The 21,321-nt window shown below is 44.9% G+C and overlaps 1 protein-coding gene across 1 annotated transcript in view; it reads left to right on the plus strand.

Annotated features, from left to right (window-relative positions):
* Window positions 1–21,321, plus strand: part of LOC309542024 (uncharacterized protein) — a 34,430-nt gene that overhangs the window by 2,153 nt on the left and 10,956 nt on the right. The window contains exons 2-17 of the mRNA XM_082240500.1: window positions 27–171; window positions 1,876–2,077; window positions 3,085–3,224; window positions 4,787–4,901; window positions 6,344–6,518; window positions 7,079–7,190; window positions 8,628–8,734; window positions 9,987–10,113; window positions 11,519–11,639; window positions 12,023–12,108; window positions 12,355–12,485; window positions 14,317–14,376; window positions 16,427–16,493; window positions 17,377–17,471; window positions 18,546–18,674; window positions 20,589–20,703. Of these exons, the coding sequence (XP_082096626.1) occupies window positions 3,140–3,224; window positions 4,787–4,901; window positions 6,344–6,518; window positions 7,079–7,190; window positions 8,628–8,734; window positions 9,987–10,113; window positions 11,519–11,639; window positions 12,023–12,108; window positions 12,355–12,485; window positions 14,317–14,376; window positions 16,427–16,493; window positions 17,377–17,471; window positions 18,546–18,674; window positions 20,589–20,703 (1,525 nt within the window). The 5' untranslated portion in view covers window positions 27–171; window positions 1,876–2,077; window positions 3,085–3,139. The remainder of the gene's footprint in view (window positions 1–26; window positions 172–1,875; window positions 2,078–3,084; window positions 3,225–4,786; window positions 4,902–6,343; window positions 6,519–7,078; window positions 7,191–8,627; window positions 8,735–9,986; window positions 10,114–11,518; window positions 11,640–12,022; window positions 12,109–12,354; window positions 12,486–14,316; window positions 14,377–16,426; window positions 16,494–17,376; window positions 17,472–18,545; window positions 18,675–20,588; window positions 20,704–21,321) is intronic.

Raw genomic sequence — 21,321 nt, forward strand, 5'->3', positions numbered from 1 at the left:
TTATTAATTTTTTAATACTTTTGCAGATACCACTATCCCATCATGTTGACACCAGATTTTTCTAGTGCCTTGCAATGGTTTGGTGGTCAGCTTCCAAGAAGAATCTCAATAAATGTTTATTTAACTTTTCTTCCTCATTTCCATTGAAAATAGACAGAAGAGCCTTTTGTGGTATTTATCTTATTTTTCTGTTTTATTTTTCTTCTTTTAATAAGCTGTATAAGCCTCTAGGCAATGCACATCACTAATTTAAAAAATCCCAAGATCTAAAAACACATCAATACAGTGGTACCTCGGGTTAAGTACTTAATTCGTTCCGGAGGTCTGTTCTTAACCTGAAACTGTTTTTAACCTGAAGCTAATGGGGCCTCCTGCTGCTGCCACGCTGCCGGAGCATGATGTCTGTTCTCATCCTGAAGCAAAGTTCTTAACCCGAGGTACTATTTCTGGGTTAGCGGAGTCTGTAACCTGAAGCGTATGTAACCTGAAGCGTATGTAACCCGAGGTACCACTGTAAACAGATAATTCATACTAATAACTAAGCCAAGCTGCAAAAATAAATAAATAAAAGATTTGCAGCAGTAAGGATCATTTGATCACAATTCAGTAATTTCTTTGAAGTCTCTTTTTTGAAAAATGGCAACTTTCAGTTCAGCAGCAGAGTGTCCTGGTGTACCACAATGTTCTGTCCCTGGTTTCTGAATGTTGCCATTTTTTAATATATTTGTGCCCACTTATTCTTTCTCACACAGACCTGCTGTATAAGAAACATAGTAATGAGTGAGGGGAACAGCATAACAAAACAAAAAAACCCACAGGTGAGTGATCCTTACATATGTTTTCAAATACAGTACATGTTCATTTCAGTAACCCTTTATATGTTTAGGTATGCTTAATGTGTGAGGAGATTCATCATTCACTCCATGCCTCCTCCATCTGTTGTCATCATTTGTTATTATTTCACTTATCAGGCTCTATCACAATCAAAACTGGGCAATCTGGAGCCTTGTTCAATCCAAGGAACTGTTATTGTAACATTGGAGTCTTAATTTTCTATTGCAATACAGAATGTATTGACAGTGGAGGGCAGCAATCCATAGTGGCTGATTAATGTTAAAACGTACCCCACCCTTTTAAAGTTGCACAGCTAGGAAGAAAAGTATAACAACAGGAGAGTATAACTGGAGACCTACAAACATTTGCAGATGTGAATTGTGTGTAAAATGGCTTCTCTCAATCCACTCCCCCCACTGTCACACTTATTCATTCATATCCATATACGTACATCTACACTATTTGCATACAAAAGTTAATTCAAAGGTTACTCTCACCATTTAACACATACACACAGCCTAACAACTGAACAGTGTTTTGATGGCACAGCTTTCTACCTATTCTGAATTGCGACCCTTGAACACAACACAGCCCCATCTGTCCCTGAGACTTAGGCATGCACAGTTTGTTTGTTTTTTCATGAAACAAAACTGAGGAGTTCATAAACATTGCATAACAGCTCAGCAGCTGAGCAATGTTTAGGAGAAAGGGGCTCATTTCAATCAGAGCTAGTACAGTTGATAGCTATGGCAGTTTCAAAGAGTGCAGCCTGTGTTAATCTCAGATTCCACCCCTTCCCCTCTTATCAGATTTACCTGATTTTGGGTGGCAAATGGCAAAACCACCATTTCCCTGCTGTATTGCATGTTTTGTGCTCTTGCCTAAAACCACCATAGGAACTCTGAAATATTATCCAAAACTGACTTTGATTTCTCCGGAGAGATGCATGAAATTGACGGTGCTGAGCATGGAAAAGCACCAAAAGTCATGGAGATCACAGATGTTTTCTCCAATTTGACAACAGCCTTCCCTTTCCCCAAGGCAGAGAGTAGTTCCAGAATGCCAGCTGCTTTATCCTGTTAATGATAAATGGACTTGCTTGGCGTGGAGTCCATGGCTGGAATGCAGGACAGCTGGAGCCAAGATCAGTCTGTTGCAATTCCCAACAGGCTCATCTTCTTGCAGCGCTGGTCATATGGAAAGTTCAGCCAGCATATGGTGGAAACAAGGAGCGCTCGTAGAGGTAAGGATCCAGACACATTGCCACCTTCTTCTGCTGTCAAAGGCCAATGCTAGTTAAATACCAGATTGCTAAGAGGGTGGGAATAATCAAAGGTGCAGCTGGGCAAACCCTAAAATAAAAATGAGGGTCCTATCATTAAGAATGCAGGGTTTGCTCAGGAGAGTAGCATAAGATAATTTTTAAAAATACATTGGTGACTCTTGCTTAGTTTCAACAAAGTGTAGACTGGTTTTAAAAGGACTCATAGTGAAACCAAACTGCGTTTGCCTGGAAGGTAAACTTAGTTGATATTTAGTTTTTAGTATTTCGCATCAGGGTGGCTAGCACACAAAATTTCCTGTGTGCAATAGTATACTTGGTGCTGAGCTAACTAAGCTGAGCAGTATAAACCTCACCATGTAACTCAGTCCTTAACTCAGATGGAGAAATCACTCTAATTTTGGATAAATTGTTCTAGGAACTCTAATTATAGTGGTCCTGTAATGCAAGGCCGAGAGCACTAAATTGTGTGGTTGGTCCTGGACTAGTTACCTGAATATTTAGCTGGTGTCTTTTGTAATTCTGTTATAGTTAGAAATGTAGGAAGCTGCCTTATACTCAGTCAGACTACTGACAGGCAGCAGCTCTTGAGGATTCTAGGTAGGAGCCTCTCCCAGCCCTCCTATGAGATGCTGAGGGTTGGACCAGAGACCTTCTGCGTGCCAGGCAGATCCTCTTCCCGTGAGCTTCCATTTGGGCTGGAAAACTTTGAAAAAGGAAATTTGAGGTTCAATCTGAGGTTCTCTGTTTTGTTTCCATTTTCCCTTAGTTTCCCTTTTATCATGAATATTATGCAGTTTTATAAACTGATGGGTTGATTTGTGGTCTTTGACTACACATTGGAAGCCACTTTTGAGGGGCATGATGTGATGATACAACAACATAAATGCCTAAATAAATGATAAGGAAGGGACCAGCTTGCAAGTCAATTAAAGTCTGAGAACAGGCACAAATTTTGCTCCTTTCAGACACACTTTTTGACAGCGTTGGTCTTCATGAATTGGCCTTCTCTTCAATCAAAGAATGATTTTGAAACCTGCCTTTACCTTGGGAGGCCGTGTGGCTTCTGTGGCTTGTCGTGTTCTCCAAATAAAAAGATACTTGAACGGTGAGTGTTTCTTGAAGAGATTGCACTCTTTTTTATGCCACCCTTGTGTGCAGTATTAAGGCTGGTTCATGCATACATGTACATCACCTGATAACTCATCACCAGTTAGGGTTCCTTCAGACTGCCATTATTTTGCAGGGTGGATTCAAGTGCACACCGGAGCATTTAATTTGTGCATTTGTAGTGGATTGATGTTCTCTGTCACCCTAGTTCAGAAGCAGTGTTAGGGTAGCGCGACTAGTTTGGCCGCATGGAGCACCACACTGCAGGGGGCACCACAACAGCGCTGTAGAACGAAGGGGAAGCGCACACCAAATTTTAGCGTTGCACAGGGTGCTGCTTGAATTTGAGAGCCCAAAGTCTGCCACTGTTCTAATGCAACAAATCTGCTTTCAAAACCCAGGCTTTTTGTAGTTCAGAATACACACCATGAGCAGTTGTATAGTTAGGCATTTTTAAATCTACAGCACTGGAGGGGGTTTGGATGAGGCCACAGTGTCCCTCTGTCCCCCTCTGTTTGGCTGTGCTGGGCTGTGCCAGTGGAGTGGCTCTGTTGCCTCAGAAGCCCCAACTGCACCCGCAAAAACTGTTAGAGTTCCTGATCTATGATTGCAGTCATGGGATTGTTGTCTTTCACATGACGGTATATGTTTTGACTCCACAGAGTGGGAAGTGATGGAGACAGGATGTTTGTGTTACTGTGTTCCGTGAAGTGGGACTATTGTCCTTTGTTCTTTTTCTCTTTGCTGTCTGATGCTAGAGAGAGGGGGAACCATGTTGCAGTGCTCTGTGTGTGTTTATATGTAAATAAAGTAGATTAGCCAAAATGCTGAGTTGCTGAGGTCTGTTACGCAAAGCTGCAAAGACTCTGCAGATCCCTAAGTGTGCCGATGTCTGTTGGCATCAGTCACTGTGATGTTTGGGCTGAAGAAAGCTTATGAAGCTCCCGAACGATCGACCAGGAGGGAGGGAACATGCCAGTCGGGTGTGTGTCTTTGTCAGGGTCCTACTCCAGTGTAGGATGAACTCCTGACAAAAACAACACATTAGCAGCAGCTGCCACTGAGGTTTTCCACAGGTGGTAGCTGGTACATGTGTCCCCCCCCAATATGGGGCATTTCAGGAGTGGGAGGAGGGCAGGGGGTGGATCTCAGCTAGCCAAGGACCCACTGGATCCCAAGCTATTGGCAAGTTGTTGCAGTGGTCCCAATCTAGAGTTTTCTGCTATGGCAGCCTTGAGCAGGTGTAGTAAAAGTACAAAATTCCCCACTCCTCCCCCACCTTGCCTTCTGTTTTGGACGGCGCAAGCAGTGGGGGGATGTGGCAGTGGTTCCCACATTCCATTAAGCGCAGCTGCTGTTCACCAGAGTTTGGATTGCACCCTTAATGGCCTTACAGGATCTCCCTCTTTAAATGATCATGTGTGTCACTTCACTTACATTTCAAAATGCAAGCAAAGCCCTGCTGTGTTTGGAGCCCTTCTGCTCTTTGAGGCCCTGGACTCCTGCCCTGATTGTCACACTTTCCCATTAGATATCGACAGTGTTTGTATTTTGTTCTAGGCAGCGACTTCTGCATCCACCCTTTGGTGAGGGAGGCCCTGGACAGCAGGAGGCCTGTCGTTGCCTTGGAGAGCACCATCATTACACATGGCATGCCATATCCCCAGAATCTGAGGTGGGCAGAGACTGTAATTTTCTCACACAGCAAAAGCTGCAAGCTGGGCTAGGCCAGAGACTGATGCACACATGCATGCACCTCATGACATCTCATTGCTTGTTGATCTGCAGCTAAACTGAACTCATGAGCTGCCTTCATTGGAAAGGACTATTTCTGGGGTCACCAGGTCAGGGGCATTGCTAGGTATTTAAAGGACTTGGGGCAGAGGCCCATGACACAAATCTACATAGAATTTGCATATGCTAATTAATGTAGACAACCCTGGGAGGTTGAGGTGGTGGCTGAGTGGCAGGGGTCTTCACCAGTAATTCATTTTGCATTGTACCCAGCCACTGGGTGAGTGGCTTTTGGGGAAAATTTTAAGAAAATGGAAGTGGCAGAAAATATGGTACCCACCACAAGAGCCCCACCCCTGGCAACCCCGTAACAATGCTGAGGTCATCAGGAAAAATGACAGCTCTGTCAATTACATTTGACCTTTGATGGCTGCTTCACAAGTTCTAGCTATCGCCTGAAGTTGCAGTCACCAAGTAATAAACATATTCATGAAGGTAGGATCCACTTAAGCCTGTTTCCTATTCCTATAACCATACATTTTTTATGGTAGTGAAGCTTGATAAGCCTATCTGGGGCAGTCTTTGCACAGCAAATGAACAGATGGCACAGTCTCTTTAGGATTAAGGTACCACTGCGGATTGCAAGCGAGGGAATTGCATTCTTGAACACTCCTCTGGGTGGAAAAAGTTCATTGCCATTAGAAAAGCAGCGCATCAGGGAATGTGTACAATCTGAGGAAGGATACACCAAATGATTTCTTTCTGTGCAGATTGCCATTCAGAATAGATAAAACCAGGGCATTTTTTTCAGCCGGAGCTCACCAGAACTCAGTCCCGGCACCTCTCAGGTGGGCTCCATTGCCATTATAAGAGAACAGGGGAGGGGGTCATGGTGCGTTCCGGCACCTCTTTTTCTAGAAAGATAGCACTGGTCAATAACCTTGACATACTAGAGAATAGGCTTTATGTTGGCTAAAGGCAGGGCTATTAGGACAGTGGGGATCCCAGATTGCCACCTACATTTTTGAGCAGGGATTGGGGAGCCTGTGGCACTCTAGATGTTGTTGGACTCCAACTCCCATCAGCCTCAGTCAGCATTGCAGAATGGTCAGAGGTGATGTAAACTGTACTCCCAACAACACCTGAAAGGCCAAGGGTTCCCCATAGCTGATTTATCCCTGTGCTGACAATCTGGCCATAAATTGATAACGCAAGAACCTCATCGCCATCAAAACTAACCCAAGATTATGTAGAGGAGCCACAGGGGAAGGAAATGAAATGTAAATGAGGGTGTGGTGAGGGATTGGGTGAGGAGTACAGTTTTTAATACCATGGCAACTTATTTTGCCTTCTTCTTTTTTTGCGTTGCTCGCAATGCACCAGCATGGCCAGAGAGGTAGAAGAAATAATAAGAGCAAATGGGTCCGTGCCAGCAACTATCGGCATTTTAAGTGGTCGCATCCATGTGGGCCTCCAGAATGAACAGCTTGAGACTTTGGCCAAGAGCAAAAACGCAATAAAGGTGTCTCGGAGAGATCTTCCCTACATTCTCAGTCAGGTATTGGACTGAATTCTTGAGGGGTGGCGGTTTGTTTTCTTTTACGTTCCCCTGGTTCAAATCTCTATAGAGCACACATAATCTCTGAACATAACCTAAGCACATGAGAAGACCCAGCTGGATCAGTAGGACTGGAACCACTGCAAAGCAGTGCCACCTACCCCCAACTCAGACAGCCACCCCAGAAGGATACAGTGCTTGATAGTATTGAAAGCTGCTGAGAGGTCAAGGAAAATTAACATACATATTTCCCCTGAATCTCTCCCAGCGGAGGTCATCACGCAGGGTGACCAAAGCAGTTACTTGCGGGCCAAATGGGGTCACCTAGTAAGCTTAATTAGGACCAGGTTCCCCACCTCTGTAGTTTACGGTTCTTATGACCAGTAGCCATGGATAGCCTTGTCTCCATTAATTTGCCTAGTCTCCTTTTCGAGCCACCCAGGTTGGCTGACACTGCTGTATTTTGCCCAGTGGTGGAACGACGTGAGAGGGTTGGAATCTAAGCACTCCTTGCTGAGGGTCTTGCGCAAACTAGATTATGACTGGCTTGTTCCACACAGGGCTTGTCTGGTGGTACAACTGTGGCTGGAACCATGATTGTGGCACACAAAGCAAAGATCCCTGTATTTGTGACAGGAGGAATTGGAGGGGTTCACCGCGGAGGAGAGGAGAGTAAGAGACTTAATTTTATAACTAGAAATTAAATTCCAAATGCTGTTTTGATTTTATAACCAGAGGTTAAGTATATGAATTCTAGGCCTATAACCACCTACCATTTTATGGATCTCCTCTAGGAATGGAAAACTTGGAGCCTTTCAGATGCTTTTGGATGCTAATTCCCATAAGCTCAGCCTACAAGGATGATGGGAGTTATAGTCCAGCAGCATCTGCAGGGCACCACATGGGCTACATCTGAATTAATGGCATTTCTTCACATTCTTCCCTCCCTACCCTGCTTCCCCTCTGTTCTAGAGGTGAGAACCAGGGCACCCTCCCCAATTCATATACAGCACAGTCTCGAAACTGATCCATCCCACACACCTTGCAGTTGCTACTTCGAAACACATCGGGTTAAATGCATTCACTCGTTTGGGGCTACAATCCTATACACACTTGCCATGGGGTACACTCAGTGCTTTTTTCCCCCTTTAAAAATGGTTAGGGGTACTCTCATTTTGACTCAAGAAAATCACCATTTTATAGTTCAAATCAGGAAAAATAAACACAGTAAATGGACAAAGATTCACAAAATGTTTAGGGGTATGTGTACCCCTTCGTCCCCCCAGAAAAAAGCAATGGGTTCACTTCACTGAAACCAACACAACTTATTTTGGAGTAGCCATGCATAGGATTAATCCAGGGCTGGCCAACTCATGAGGTGGGCTGAGGCAGCCGCCTCAGGCAGCAGAAGCCCACGAGGCAGGGCCTCTGCAGGCACGCTGCCCTCCCCACCCCACCCCCTCTGCCACTGATGGAGAAGCAGTAGTACCGAGATCTCACCGAAACATAGCTGTCAACTTTCAGATTTGAAAATAAGGGATCAGCAGCCTCAGAAATAAGGGATCAGCAGCCTCACCTGTCCTGGGGACAGTCTACGGGGTATCTAAGAATCCGGGATAGCAGCAGGAAGCAGCGGGAAACGGCGCTGGAATAAGGGAATTTCCTGCAAAAAAACAGGAAGGTTGACAGCTATGCACTGAAATACCACAAAATCTCATGAATTCTCATTTGGTCCATGATATCCTGCCACTGCCGTTTTGTGGATGCTGCCAAACAACCCAGGTAAAGGAGGCTTCAGCAGGGACAGTGGCGGCAAAAGGGCAGGGTGGCACTTTCCTGTTTCATCTCTGGTGGCAACATGGAATGCACCACTCTTGGATTCTTCTGCTGAAGTTGCATCTTGTTTGACCCTCAGACCGTAGAAAGCCACAGCCAATTAGATGGTACTGGCAAGATGAGCCAATGGTCTGACTCATTATAAGGCAACTTCATATGTTACTTTAATACAGAATTATGATGGTTCCCACCCCCACCAGTTTGCCCATTTTGGTGGCTATGAATTTTGGCAGGGCCACTGTCTTTTCAGTCTTTTCTCCCTGTCCTTTTCAGCTTTGGATGTGAGTGCGGACCTGACAGAATTAGGCCGTACTCCAGTTGCCGTGATTTCCGCAGGTGTGAAGTCTATACTGGATATTGGCAGGACATTGGAATATCTGGTAAGGAGCCACAAATGCAGTGCAGAGGGAAGGAACAAGAGACAGAAGGCTGGTTTAATCTGGCCTTTCTCAGTTCTGTCGTTCCAGCTTCACGTAGAATTTACTCCCATATTTCAATGGATAGTTGTACTGTCATGGCTGTCCTGCTCAGAACTCTGATATTCTGAAGTAGGGATAGTGGAGAATTTGATAAAGTTCACATTTAAAGGCAAGCCCCGGTAATTTATACTTTCCAAAGCGATATGCAAACCAAAACACAGCCAGCTTTCTGAATTTTCAGTTCTCCGAATTTTGCAATCCGGTTCTCTGGCCAAGTATTGTGTACAAAAAAGCATATACTGGGGCAAAGTATGCATATGCTAGTGAAAAGAACCTACAAAAATTTTTGCTTTGCAAAAAAATCTATATTAGGCAAAATTGCATGTGAATATAATTTACACTAAAATGCTCAGTAACTTTCATGAGAACTTTAAAAAGTGCAAACTTATGTGGAAATGTGGAAAACTGAACTTAACACTGGGAAAAGGAGAAACTGAAACTGACAGATATGCCTATCCCTCTTTTGAGCGTAGTGGAAGTGAAGGAGGCAAATTATCTGTTTTTATGAATGTTCCTTTGCAACCAAAGTATTAATCAAATTGATTTGAAACTGGCCTAAGTTTCTAACACAGAAATTTTCTCACCTAATTTATTCTAAAAGTAGTTGGGTGGCTTGTGCACCCACAATGGGCTGGAATGAATACTTCCATGAGCCACAGGCAGCCCACATGCATTATAGCGATTATAGCAATTAAAATGTATATATTTTGAGGTTGTGGACACAGTTCAAAGACAAAACGAGAAAGAGATTTGTTGGGCTTGCTGCATCTAGTTCCTGAGATCGGATTCTGTCAAGTCCATGGAGCTGGAGGAAAGGGCTTGTATTTTATCCTTTTGTGTGAGAGTGGTAAGGGTTTACTGCTTGGGGAGGGGCTGTACCTCAGTGATACAGCTTGTGTCACGGGTGCAAAAGTCCCTAAGTTCTGACATCTCCAGGCAGCAGGGCCCTCAGCTAGTCAATCTAAGAAAGACACCTGCCCATTGCAGCAGACAGTGAAGAGCTAGCTGGACCAATGGTCTGACCTGGGATCATGGAAATTTCATTTGATTCTGTAGTGTGGTAAGTGATTTGGTCCATAACCCAGCAAAGATGGTTTTTGCTTTCATACCACGTATAGTATTTTCATTTTGCCCCCGCTCTTCACCTTTGCAGGAGACTCAAGGTGTCTGTGTGGCCACCTTTGGAGACTCCAGAGAGTTCCCAGCCTTCTTCTGCCATCAGAGCGGCTTCCAGGCGCCATATCATGTGCAGAACGAGGAGGATGCTGCACGGCTGATTGGTGAGCTGTCTGTGGAACAAAGCGCTTTTTGAGAATGGAGTGTTTGAGTTCAAACCAATGGGCTTCTCAGTTTCCCTGAGGCGGAAGTTCATTGCCCACATAGTGGGGAACAAAGCCCATTGTAGTCCGTTGGGTTTACTTTGGAAGAAATGCGCATGGGAGCAGGACAAATCTGTCCCACGTGCTCCTTTCCATCCTTGGATATCTTCTCTTGTTTTCAGTATCCTGGTGTTGAGACTTGGCAGGGGCAGCGGCCTTGGCAACCTCTTACACCCCAAGTGACCAAGAGCTCCCTGGACCCAGGGCTTTTTTCTGCTGAAAGAAGCTCAACAGCTTAAGGGTGTCTGTCTAAAAAAGGTGGGGTTCCTGCACTGGACCTACTGAAATTAGTGGTGGGTGGCCACCTTGTTTCAACCTGCTCTTTAGAGTGAATATGCCTGTTTCACTGTCTTGGCTCTGCGCGTGGATTGGAATAATAATAATAATAAATAAATAAATAAATAAAAATAATAATAATAATAATAATAATATTATTTCCCCAGCCAGATGGGCGGCTTCCACAAAGACCAAAAATACAATAAGATGTCACACATTAAAAACTTCCCTGAACAGGGCTGCCTTAAGATGTCTTCTGAATGTCAGGTAGTTGTTTATCTCTTTGACATCTGATGGGAGGGTGTTCCATAGGGCAGGCGCCACTACCAAGAAGGCCCTCTGCCTGGTTCCCTGTAGCTTTGCTTCTCGCAATGAGGGAACCGCCAGAACGATGGGGGTGGAGACACTCCTTGAGGTATACTGGGCCGAGGCCGTTTAGGGCTTTAAAGGTCAGCACCAGCACTTTGAATTGTGCTCGGAAACGTACTGGGAGCCAATGTAGGTCTTTCAAGACCGGTGTTATGTGGTCTCAGCGGCCGCCCCCAGTCACCAGTCTAGCTGCCGCATTCTGGATTAGTTGTAGTTTCCGGGTCACCTTCAAAGGAATGTAACGTAAGCAAAATAATTATTATTTATAATTTTTCTTTTTTAAACATTCTGTTGTGACTTGGAGCTGCTAAGTAGCAGGATGCTACACTGCTAAAATCTCTTTCAGAATGGTCCAGAAAGTGACTGTATGTCATAACGTGCTGCCTGTTTCCAGGGGAATTGTACAGAAAAAAAGGATGGCTGCCCCATGTATCTATGCACTCACTGGGGCTGATGGGAGTTGTAGTCCAAAACGTCTGGACGGCTGCATTAAACTTTGTTGGGTGCAAAGCAGTTGACACCAGAGGCTACTGGGATGAAGAAACAAATTGCAAGCACATGCATATACATCTATAAGCGATGAAATTTGTGATGCCACCTTTGTCACCTGTTGATAGAGTTATTCAGCAGAGAAACACAGTTAATGGCCTTTCTTCCTCAGCCAGGTCCCTGAATTTGCAGTTGGGCAGTGGAGTGCTGATTGCAGTGCCCTGCCCTGAGGATCAAGCTGCTTCAGAACAGCTTATTGAAGAAGCAATCCAGCAGGCTTTGAGAGAGGCTCGGTAAGCTGCTGCTGAAATCCCGTAACTTTTCATAACACAAAAGTTCTGGGTTTGTTTTGTTTGTCTTCCATAGCCCTGATAGAGCACCAGCCAGAGGGGGACGGGCAGTTGTCCACAGATCCCTGAGGCCTCTGACACCCAAGCTCCAGCCAGTGGGTGCCCTCTAGGGGCAGGTTTTCTCCAATCAAGTTCCTCCACTTAAAAGCCTGAGCTGAGCTCACCTTGGATAATCAATGCATATATTTATTAAGTTTGCAGCATAGATAGGGCCACCTGATGTGTTTCCCCCTTTTATGGATAGAAAGATGATTTATTTGTGCTCTTCTCATATAGAAATATGAAATTACTGGTTCTCATCCAGATTGCTCTTCTTACATTTGCAGGGAAAAAGGGATTACAGGAAAGGAGCTTACACCCTTCTTGCTGCAGAAGCTAAACAAGTTATCTAGTGGGGAGTCACTTAGATCCAGTATCCTTTCCTGAAAATGCTTGCTTCTTACTTCCCCTCCTCAAAATCCAATTGCATAATTTCCCCCCCATGTTCTCCATACTTTCTGGAAATCTTACACTGCCCCAGCGCAACATTATACTGGCAGCATTCTGGGAAATTAAAATAGAGAGAGATCTTTGCACCAATTTCTTACACCTACTTTTCTTTTAGTTCTTGGGTTCTTCTGCTTTTATTTTCCTTTCATCATACCCTTCCCCATATCAGATATTGCCTTGATCAAGAACAACGCCAAGGTGGGCAGCCGCATAGCTGTGGCCCTGAACAAGATCCAAAGAGCCCAGGGCTGGAGAGACGACTTGGCTCAAAATGAAAAAGTATCTCCTGTACCAAGACCGGTGAGTGGCCTGCTCTGTAAGGGTCGCTACTCTCTCAGAGAGAAACAGCTTGGCTGCTGCAGCTCATTTGCACATCGCCTTAACCTTGCGGTCTTGGCCTTAGGCTCCTCCAGGCAATGTGATGATTGAGCATTCATCCGGATTTCTTTGCACAAAGCTTACCTGGTGGTTAGACTATGTCAAATGAGGGTCTTTAGGTCAGCCACCACTTTTGCCTTCTCTAAGACTAGCAGTGCTTCCCTGCAAAATATTTTTCCCCAAATGGAGGTAATCTCAGTGTAGGAAAATATCACAAAAAGTCACAAATGTAGAGTTGAAATGAAAAGATCTTAAAAGTCATCTAGTCAAACTCCTCACTGATGCCAGTTTATGATGTATGTACACCAATCATGTATGAAATAATAATAATAATAATAATAATAATAATAATAATAATAATAATTTATTTGTACCCCGCCCATCTCTGGGCGGCTTCCATAGAAACCAAAAATACACTAAAATATCACACATTAAAAACTTCCCTGAACAGGGCTGCCTTAAGATGTCTTCTAAATGTCAGGTAGTTATTTATCGCTTTGACATCTGATGGGAGGGCGTTCCACAGGGCGGGCGCCACTACCGAGAAGGCCCTCTGCCTGGTTCCCTGTAGCTTTGCTTCTTGCAATGAGGGAACCGCCAGAATGTCTCTTTTGTCACAATGATGCTTGCTTGGAAATGCAAATGTTGCAGTCATTGAACAAGAAGAGCAAAGAGGCGTGCCTCAAGGAAGTGCTTTTAAAAGCAGTAACTTATTTTGGTAGGAATGCCTAATGCATTTTCAACCACAGGCCATCCACAGGGGCACTAACACAAACTAACACATCCATTTTAAAATGGATACTCAAACATAACCTCCAGCAAACATGCTGAGTTTATCAGCTGTCTGATGTTGCATGAATGTTGGACAGTGACTATCTTGAGAGTTTTTAAAAATGCAATTTAACAATCATTTTCTACTTTCTCTCTGGAGGTTGTTTGTTTACAGTTTGCATTAGGTCTTTACATTTATGTACTTTTTTCAATATGTACTTTGTTTTACTGCTCCTAAGGAAAACCTTTTGGTTGAAAAGCACTGACCATTCTTCTGTGGACAAGTTGATTTATTTGCTCCCACTGCCTTTCAGGGAACCCTCTCAAGGTGGCCTATGGAAGACTTTGAAAATGCAACATAACGTGAGGCACATATAGATAACAAGGTGTCCCCATGTTATGGACTACAACTCCCACCAACCTTTACCATTGGTCATGTTGGCTGAGGCTGATGGAAGTTGTAGTCCACAATATACACAACACATGCCACCACATTGTCTGTCAATTCTGTGATTTTACTACTTTCAGGCATCTGCTTGAAACATGTCTCCTCCTTCTCTTGTCTGATAACTACTGCACACCAAGCTTTCATTAATATGAGGGGTGTATCTAGATCAGCTTCTGCGCAACTTCTGATCCACCAAGCCAAGTGTTGATCATTATTAGCCCACCAAGGACTCAATAACCTTCCTTTGTTTCTACTGCCTTGGTGGCACTGCAAAAACTGTGGTTGTCTTCTGCTTTGAGCAGGACTGGGGAGACTGTGGCCCTCCAGATGGCGTTAGACCCCAGCACCCCTAAGAACCAATCCCCATGGTCAAAGGTCAGAGTTGATGGAAATTGGTGTTCAATGATGTCTGGACAGCTGCAGGTTCCTCAGCCTTGGCTTTGTGGGCATGTCCTGGAAGAAGGGCTCTGGAAGAGACCTCTGCTGATGGCTTCTCCCTCCCTCTGACCCACCCACCTCTTGTTTTCCTTTCAGGTGGTCATTGGTGGTATCAACGTCGATTTCATAGCCAAGGCAAGAGATGCAACAATAGTGGTAATTGCACTTAGCAATATTTAAGCTCCATTTTCCTTACCCTAACCTGTTGCTGTAAAGCTCACTGGATGCAAGGAGCTCACATGTCACCTTTCCAGACTATTAGGAAGTATAAGGGCTGGCAGTCTGGAGGCAAGCAGGCACTGCCTAGGCAGGTAACCAAGCCTAAAAGGTGTTAGGCAGGCAAACAGGTATATAGGTGGTTAGAAACGGGCAGATCTGGGCAGATAGAAATGGGCCATCTGAGGATTTATACCAGGCATAGGCAAACTCAGCCCTCCAGATGTTTTGAGACTACGATTCCCACCATCCCTGACCACTGGTCCTGTTAGCTAGGGATGATGGGAGTTGTAGTCCCAAAACATCTGGAGGGCCGAGTTTGCCTATGCCTGATTTATACAGATGTACATGATGTTGATGTGAAGGCTGAATTTGTGTCATCAGAGAAATGAAGGTGGGGGAAGCCGTCTTCTGGGTGCAATAGAAAAGCCCAAGCTCACTATTTTTTCCAGGTACGTCTGTCTGCCCCACGAGAGCAGCTCAATAGTTCATTTATTTAACAAGATTTATAACCCACATAATCAACAAAAACCTTTATGTGGTTTACATAAAACAATACAAAATATCCATAAGAAGCATACCATTAAAATATAACTTTAGAAACAGGTAGATCTAAGATTTATTGAAATATAAGTAAAACCAGCAGTTTTGGAACACATGCCTAATAAGTTGGTGTTTGGGAATTTGTACTTGAGTGACACGTTGCTTCACCAATCTGGTACCCTCCAGATGTTTTGGACTACATGGCCATGTTGGTGAGGACTGATGGGAATTGTAGTCCAAAACATCTCGAGGGCACCAGATTGGTGAAGGCTGGATGAGACTGAGAAACTGGTTCAGAGGCAAAAGGTTTACAGGATCAGGCAAAAGCCTATTGGTCCCTTTTTTCCGCCTGATTTGTGCTAAGCTGCAATACCACCCTTTGGCCACATGTAGCAGTGTCACTGTAATGCAGTAGTTTGTCTGGCAATTTACTACAGTGGTGCAGAGAGTAAGCTACTTGTTTCCTGCTGCCAGAGATGCCAGCGCCCTACAGGAGGAAAGAAGGGAGCATTCTTCCATAGGCAGGTAGCAGCAGCAGCAGCGGCAGCTTAACACTGCCTTGTGGTGCCTAGGTGTGGTACAACTTGCCTCCCAGCCACTTCTTATGGGTCACAGGTGTTGCTATGATAAAAATGATGGTTGTCATCATCATACACATGGACCCATGAGCTAAGAGAAATAAAAACGTTCCATAATAAGTGATGAAAACGCTGTGGAGTGCGGAAAAAGAAGAGGGTTTAAAGCTGATAAATAGAGTTGTTCACCCTATGTCATCTAGTGGAACATTTGATGCCAAGTAATGCGACACACCTCTTTGGTAAAAGTGAGCAGAGTTCCCTAGCCAAATGTCTGGGCACCTTTCTTAATAGCTGACAAGTGGATGAAGACAGAAATGGAAGAGTGTGATGGTTGTTTAATTAACAATTAACTAAGAAAACACTTCTTAATCCTTGGAGACAGAAGAAAAGTACAAACCATGATGAATGTTGGCCTAGTAGACAATTGGATTTTATAGATTTTCCATTTCTAGAAGAAATATGGGAACCTCAGCAGATGACAGAAATAAGTTTATTGTAAGGAATGGCTGTAGCCTAGCTCATTTTGGATGGGGAAAGACCATAGGTGATTGTTAGAGCACCTGCCTTGCATACAGACGTTTTGAGGCTCAATCCCTAGTGCCTTCTTATCGGGCTGGAAAAAGCTCCTTCCTAAAATCCTTAAGAGGTGCTGCCAGTCAAAGTAGACAATGCTAACTAGATGGATCAATAGTCTAAACTTGGCAGCTTCCTGTGTTCCAGTCCCATGAGATCACATAAAGTGGAATAGTCTCCATAGAACTTGGGTTTAACTGGAGCCAGTGTTGAAAGCAGTAGCATTATGGTACCATCTGGGAAAATCAAGGCATATCTAAGTTTGGCCTGTTTTGTTGATTTCTCTGCATTTGCAGGGTGGAGGACAGACAAATCCATCAACAGTGAGACAGTCGTTTGGAGGTGTAGGGAGAAATCTAGCAGGTAATTCATTCTAATTATGCTCTCTGCAGGGAGATAGTGGGTCCAGCATATTGCTATGCTCAGCCTCCACATCATTGAGCTAGAAAGTTCCAGGGTCTCAACTCTCCCCAGGTTTGTTGGAAAGGAGGTCATTGGATGGGCTTGTCTGGTGCTTTTTTGATATTTGCTTTTTATTTACAAATATACAGGTTGAGCATATTTGGAGATCTAATGTGGGAACAGTCCATTGCTCCCAGATCTCAAGAGAGACAGCTAGCACCCCAAAACACTCTCTTCTGGCACTTCCATGTGACCTGTTTATTCAGCATTCGTCCTCATTTGTTTGCAGGCAGATTAGACAATTTTGGATATTTAATGAGGATACATTCTGATTTGTTTGTGGGGAGGTTTGAAGATGTTGCATCAAACGAAGTGTTATCCCACACTTCACAGGGTGTGTTATTTACTGCAAAAAGTCCAATCTTTTGGGGAAGTGGATTTGTTGCGCAAGACCTCCCAACCAACAACATTTGTGCAACTTGAATCTGTCAGTATGTGCTTGAATCCCACCAAAACATAATGAATCTGAGAGTGTTACATCTCTCTTAGTCTCCATCTCAAACTGCAACCTCTCCTCACATGCAGACCTAGATTGCATCATCCTCAGTAAGGAGCAGGGAAAGGGCATCTCTCAGGTATTTCCTAGTTGTTCAAAAGACAGATTATTGATCCTGAGCCAGATGGATAGTTTGGCCTGGTAAAAGGCACTTTCCTATATAAATTAAAAAGAGTGCAGTAGATATTTCACTGACTGATGACCCCAGAATGCTTCTACCTTGACTTTCAGATTCTAGGGTTGTTGGCAGATAATCCAAGCTTTGTTCCATTTCTCTTCCATTTTCAGATTGCTTAAGTCGTCTTGGGAAGACCCCATTCTTTATCTCTGTCATGGGGAAGGATGAGCATTCAGAGTCCGTCCTACGCTACTGCAAGCATATGGTAGCTCACAGCTTATGGTTATTCTAAACTAATCCGTAGCAGGGTGGCTGTTTTTCACAAAATTTCATCATTCCAGTCCCAGGTACCCACTCTCTGCTTACTATGAGATTCCTTGTGGGAGCCCTTCATTTTAGGGACACAGGAAGCTGCCTCATAACTAGTCAGAGGTGAGGTCCATATATAACAACAACAAACAACAACAACAACAACAACAATAATGTTATTATTTATACCCCACCCATCTGGCTGGATTTCCCTAGCCACTCTGTGCAGCTCAGTATTGTCTGCATTGACTGGGAGAAGCTCTCTAAGTCTTAACTGGAGATGCCAGGGATTGAAGCAGGGACCTTCTGCAGGCAAATCAGATGCTCTGCCACTGAGCTACAGCCTTTCCATAGGAGGGAAGTTAGAGGAGGGGCATCTCAGATCCACCTGACCCGCCAAACTCTCCTCAGACTACATCTGCCTCGCTCCAGGTCACAGCCCTGAATAAGCAAGGCCTGGCTGGAATGTGTCTTTGAACTCTGATAATGGCTCTTCCTTGTCTGGACGGAGGACCAAGAGGGGCGTGTATATAGAAAGCAGCCGGCTGTACAAAAGGTGTAAATTTTACATTCCTTTTTCTGCCCACTGTTGTGTCAGTCTCCACCCACCAATGGAATGGGACCCCCAGAAGGATGTCCAGAAGGGAATGCGGCTCTCTGGCCTAGAATGATTCATCACCCCTCTTTTAAGCTAAAGAGAATGTGGAATTGAGGCAGCAGATTCAGAAGGCAACAGAAATGAGCCGGGAAAAGTTGAGAGGCCTGCATGCTCCAGGGCCATGGATATCAGTGAGACCCAGGTGCACCTGGGATGTGCCTACCTGTCCCAGTCTGCTCCTATGTGATGCTTCCTGGATTAACATTTGCTTCATGGTGTTATTCCAGGTCTCCTTGAACTGGAGGCCAGGTTCATCATGCAGATGATGAAGCACATTCACTAGCTGGGCAGGCGCTGGTGCACATTTTGCTCTGAATGAGCTGCAGAGAACAGAACACTAAATTTGTCTTTCTCCCCCTACCTTACTTTGAGGACATGAGAGGTGTCTTGCGACTGGAAGGGCACAACACAGCCACCTATTGTTCCGTATTCACAGGCAGCGGAGAGCTCTCCCTGGGCTTGGGAGACATGGACATCCACCAGCAGATCACCGAGCAATACGTAAGACCCTTCTGCGTACAGCGTGAGATCTCACTGCCTCTTTTCTGCTCATGGTGCCCTCTGCTTTCCTAAGGGGCAGAGGATGTTTTCTCAGGGTACCTAGCAAGGAAACAAAGGGGAAATCCAGAACTGGGTAATTCTGGAAGGTGGCATTGTGATGGAGTGCTGAAAGCCACCTTTCTGCCACTGCCGCCTCCACCCACAACTCCTTCTAGACTCTGTGTTTTTAGGACGTGCCGAGCTGTAGAAACACAGATAAACACAGCCTCCTTGGTGGCTGAGTTGTATTTTTGGGACACTTAATGGAAGGGGTGATTAGGAGTGATTCAAGTGCAACCCCACCCTTTCCCCCTATTAATAAAAAAAGCCTGTTGGGGGAAAAAAACACCCAAGTCTGCACTTAACAGCTGATACTGTTTGGTTAAGAAGGTATGAATGCCTGCCAGTAATCCACTTATCAACAAGACCCTTAAAAGACTGAAGCTTAGCTCCTGGAAAGAAAAAAGTGGTCATTGTTCCCACCCTCTCACTACCTTTTTCCAATCCCCATTTCATTATTAAAGGAAGGAAAAAAGGAGGCACAGCTATTAAACGATATATGATTCCCTTGGATTCACACAGAATAACACAGCAACAAAAGCGCCTCAGAATTTCTGCCGGCTTCTACCTGTTGATGGATGCTGATTGCAATGTCGCCTTCAGTGAATGCAAGAGGCTGTTGGAGCAGGAGTGGGGAGCCTGCTGGACTACAAATCCCATCAGCCTGAGCCAGTGGGGCCAGGGATGATAGGAATGGCAAGCCAGCAACCTCTGTATGATCAGAGGTTTCCCACCCCTGACTAGGATGCTGGGCAAAACGTTAGGCTAGGTCTACACTAGTTAACTCATATAGCAGGGTTGGGACTGCAATCCTATGCCTACTTACCAAGGGGTATATCCCACTGAAACCAACAGGCCTTACTTCTAAGTAACCATCTGATTCTACTGCTTGTTTTAAAATAATGTGAATGCCTTGGATTTGTTGGATCCTGTTCATGTTTGTTGAGAACTAAGCCCTATTGGTTTGTGTGGAAGGCATCTGCCTAGACCAGACTTCCTCAACCTCGGCCCTCCAGATGTTTTGAGACTACAATTCCTATCATCCCTGACCACTGGTCCTGCTAGCTAGGGATCATGGGAGTTGTAGGCCAAAGGCATCTGGAGGGCCGAGGTTGAGGAAGCCTGGTCTAGACCTTGGAGACCTCCTTCTGAGGCTCCGCCAGATGACCTGGTCATGGAGCATCCTGAATTGCTTGTGCAAAGATGGCTCAATATCTGCTCCTTACTAAGCATCCTGATGTGTTTGCAGGTTGGCTATATGCCGTCTCATCATCATCCCACATTTTTATAGTGTTTCCCCATCACTTTCCTATCCACAAAAAGTTCATTTTTGTCCTAGCTCCAGTCCCAAAGCTTCTTACGTGTGAGTAAGTAAGTGAGCTTTTTTCCAAGGCTTACAATGGCATAACTCAGGCTACAGGTACAGACCATCTTAAGGCACAGCTGTAGAGTTCAAGAATGACATCAGGGTTCTGAGACCAGGACTAAAGCTATGGAGATGACTCAGCAGCTGGTCCCACCCATCCCACCAGAATTTGAAGCTGAGTCGTGGCAACACTCACTTGTGGAACTCCCTTTGAGTGTGGTGCACTTGGAGCTGCATGCTTCTGCAAGGGGCCTGGGTCTGTTGCTGATGGTGGATCTGCAGCAGAGTGATGTCACTGGGAGCAGCCAGAAGACCCTGGCCAAGTGGCATATGCCCAGCCACAGAACTTCCTTCTTTTACTTTAGGAAAAGAGGAACATATCATTCCTGGAATAAACATGGATTTCCAATTGCCAATATTGTCTCTGTCTCTCATGCAATTTCCTCCAGGTGTCCACGTTCAAGGAGACTCTCTGCTCGGCCCCACTTGTGTGCATTGATGGGAATGTGCCCGTGTCCACTATTCAGTATGTCTGTCAGATTGCCAGGGAACATCACCTAGCAGGTAAGAAGGGACACTCACAAAGCACAGCCTAAAATGCATTGTGTTAGCAGAGCATAGGAAGTGGCCTTATAGAGAATCAGACCTTTTGTCTATCTACCTCAGTATTGTCCACATTGACTGGCAGTGGCTCTCGAGTTTCAAGCAGGGGCCTCTCTCAGCCCTGTGTGGCAACATTGTGGATATTACTGTCAGGAGCTTGGCCTACACTCGAGTAGGACCCTGGCAGAGACACATTCCCAACTGGCATGTTCTCTCCCTCCTGGTCAATCATTTATTTACATATAAACACACACGGAGCACTGCAACATGGCTTCCTCTCTCTCTAGCATCAGACAGCATAGAGAAAAAGAACAAAGGACAAGAGTCCCTCTTCACGGAACACAGTAGCAGATACATCCTGTCTCCGTCACTTCCCACTCTGTGGAGTCAAAACATATACCATCATGTGATAGACAAAAATCCCATGACTGCAGTCATGGAGCAGGAATTCTAACAATTACCTGGGACCTTCTTGCATGCAAAGCAGCTGCTCTATCACTGAGCTACGTCCCTTTCCACCTTCTCCAAGTAAGCGAATGATCCCGGCATCATCTCACTCTGGCTTATTTTGCTGCTTAT

Source organism: Podarcis vaucheri (genome assembly GCF_965113315.1).
Source record: "Podarcis vaucheri genome assembly, chromosome: 10".
Classification (NCBI taxonomy): domain Eukaryota; kingdom Metazoa; phylum Chordata; class Lepidosauria; order Squamata; family Lacertidae; genus Podarcis; species Podarcis vaucheri.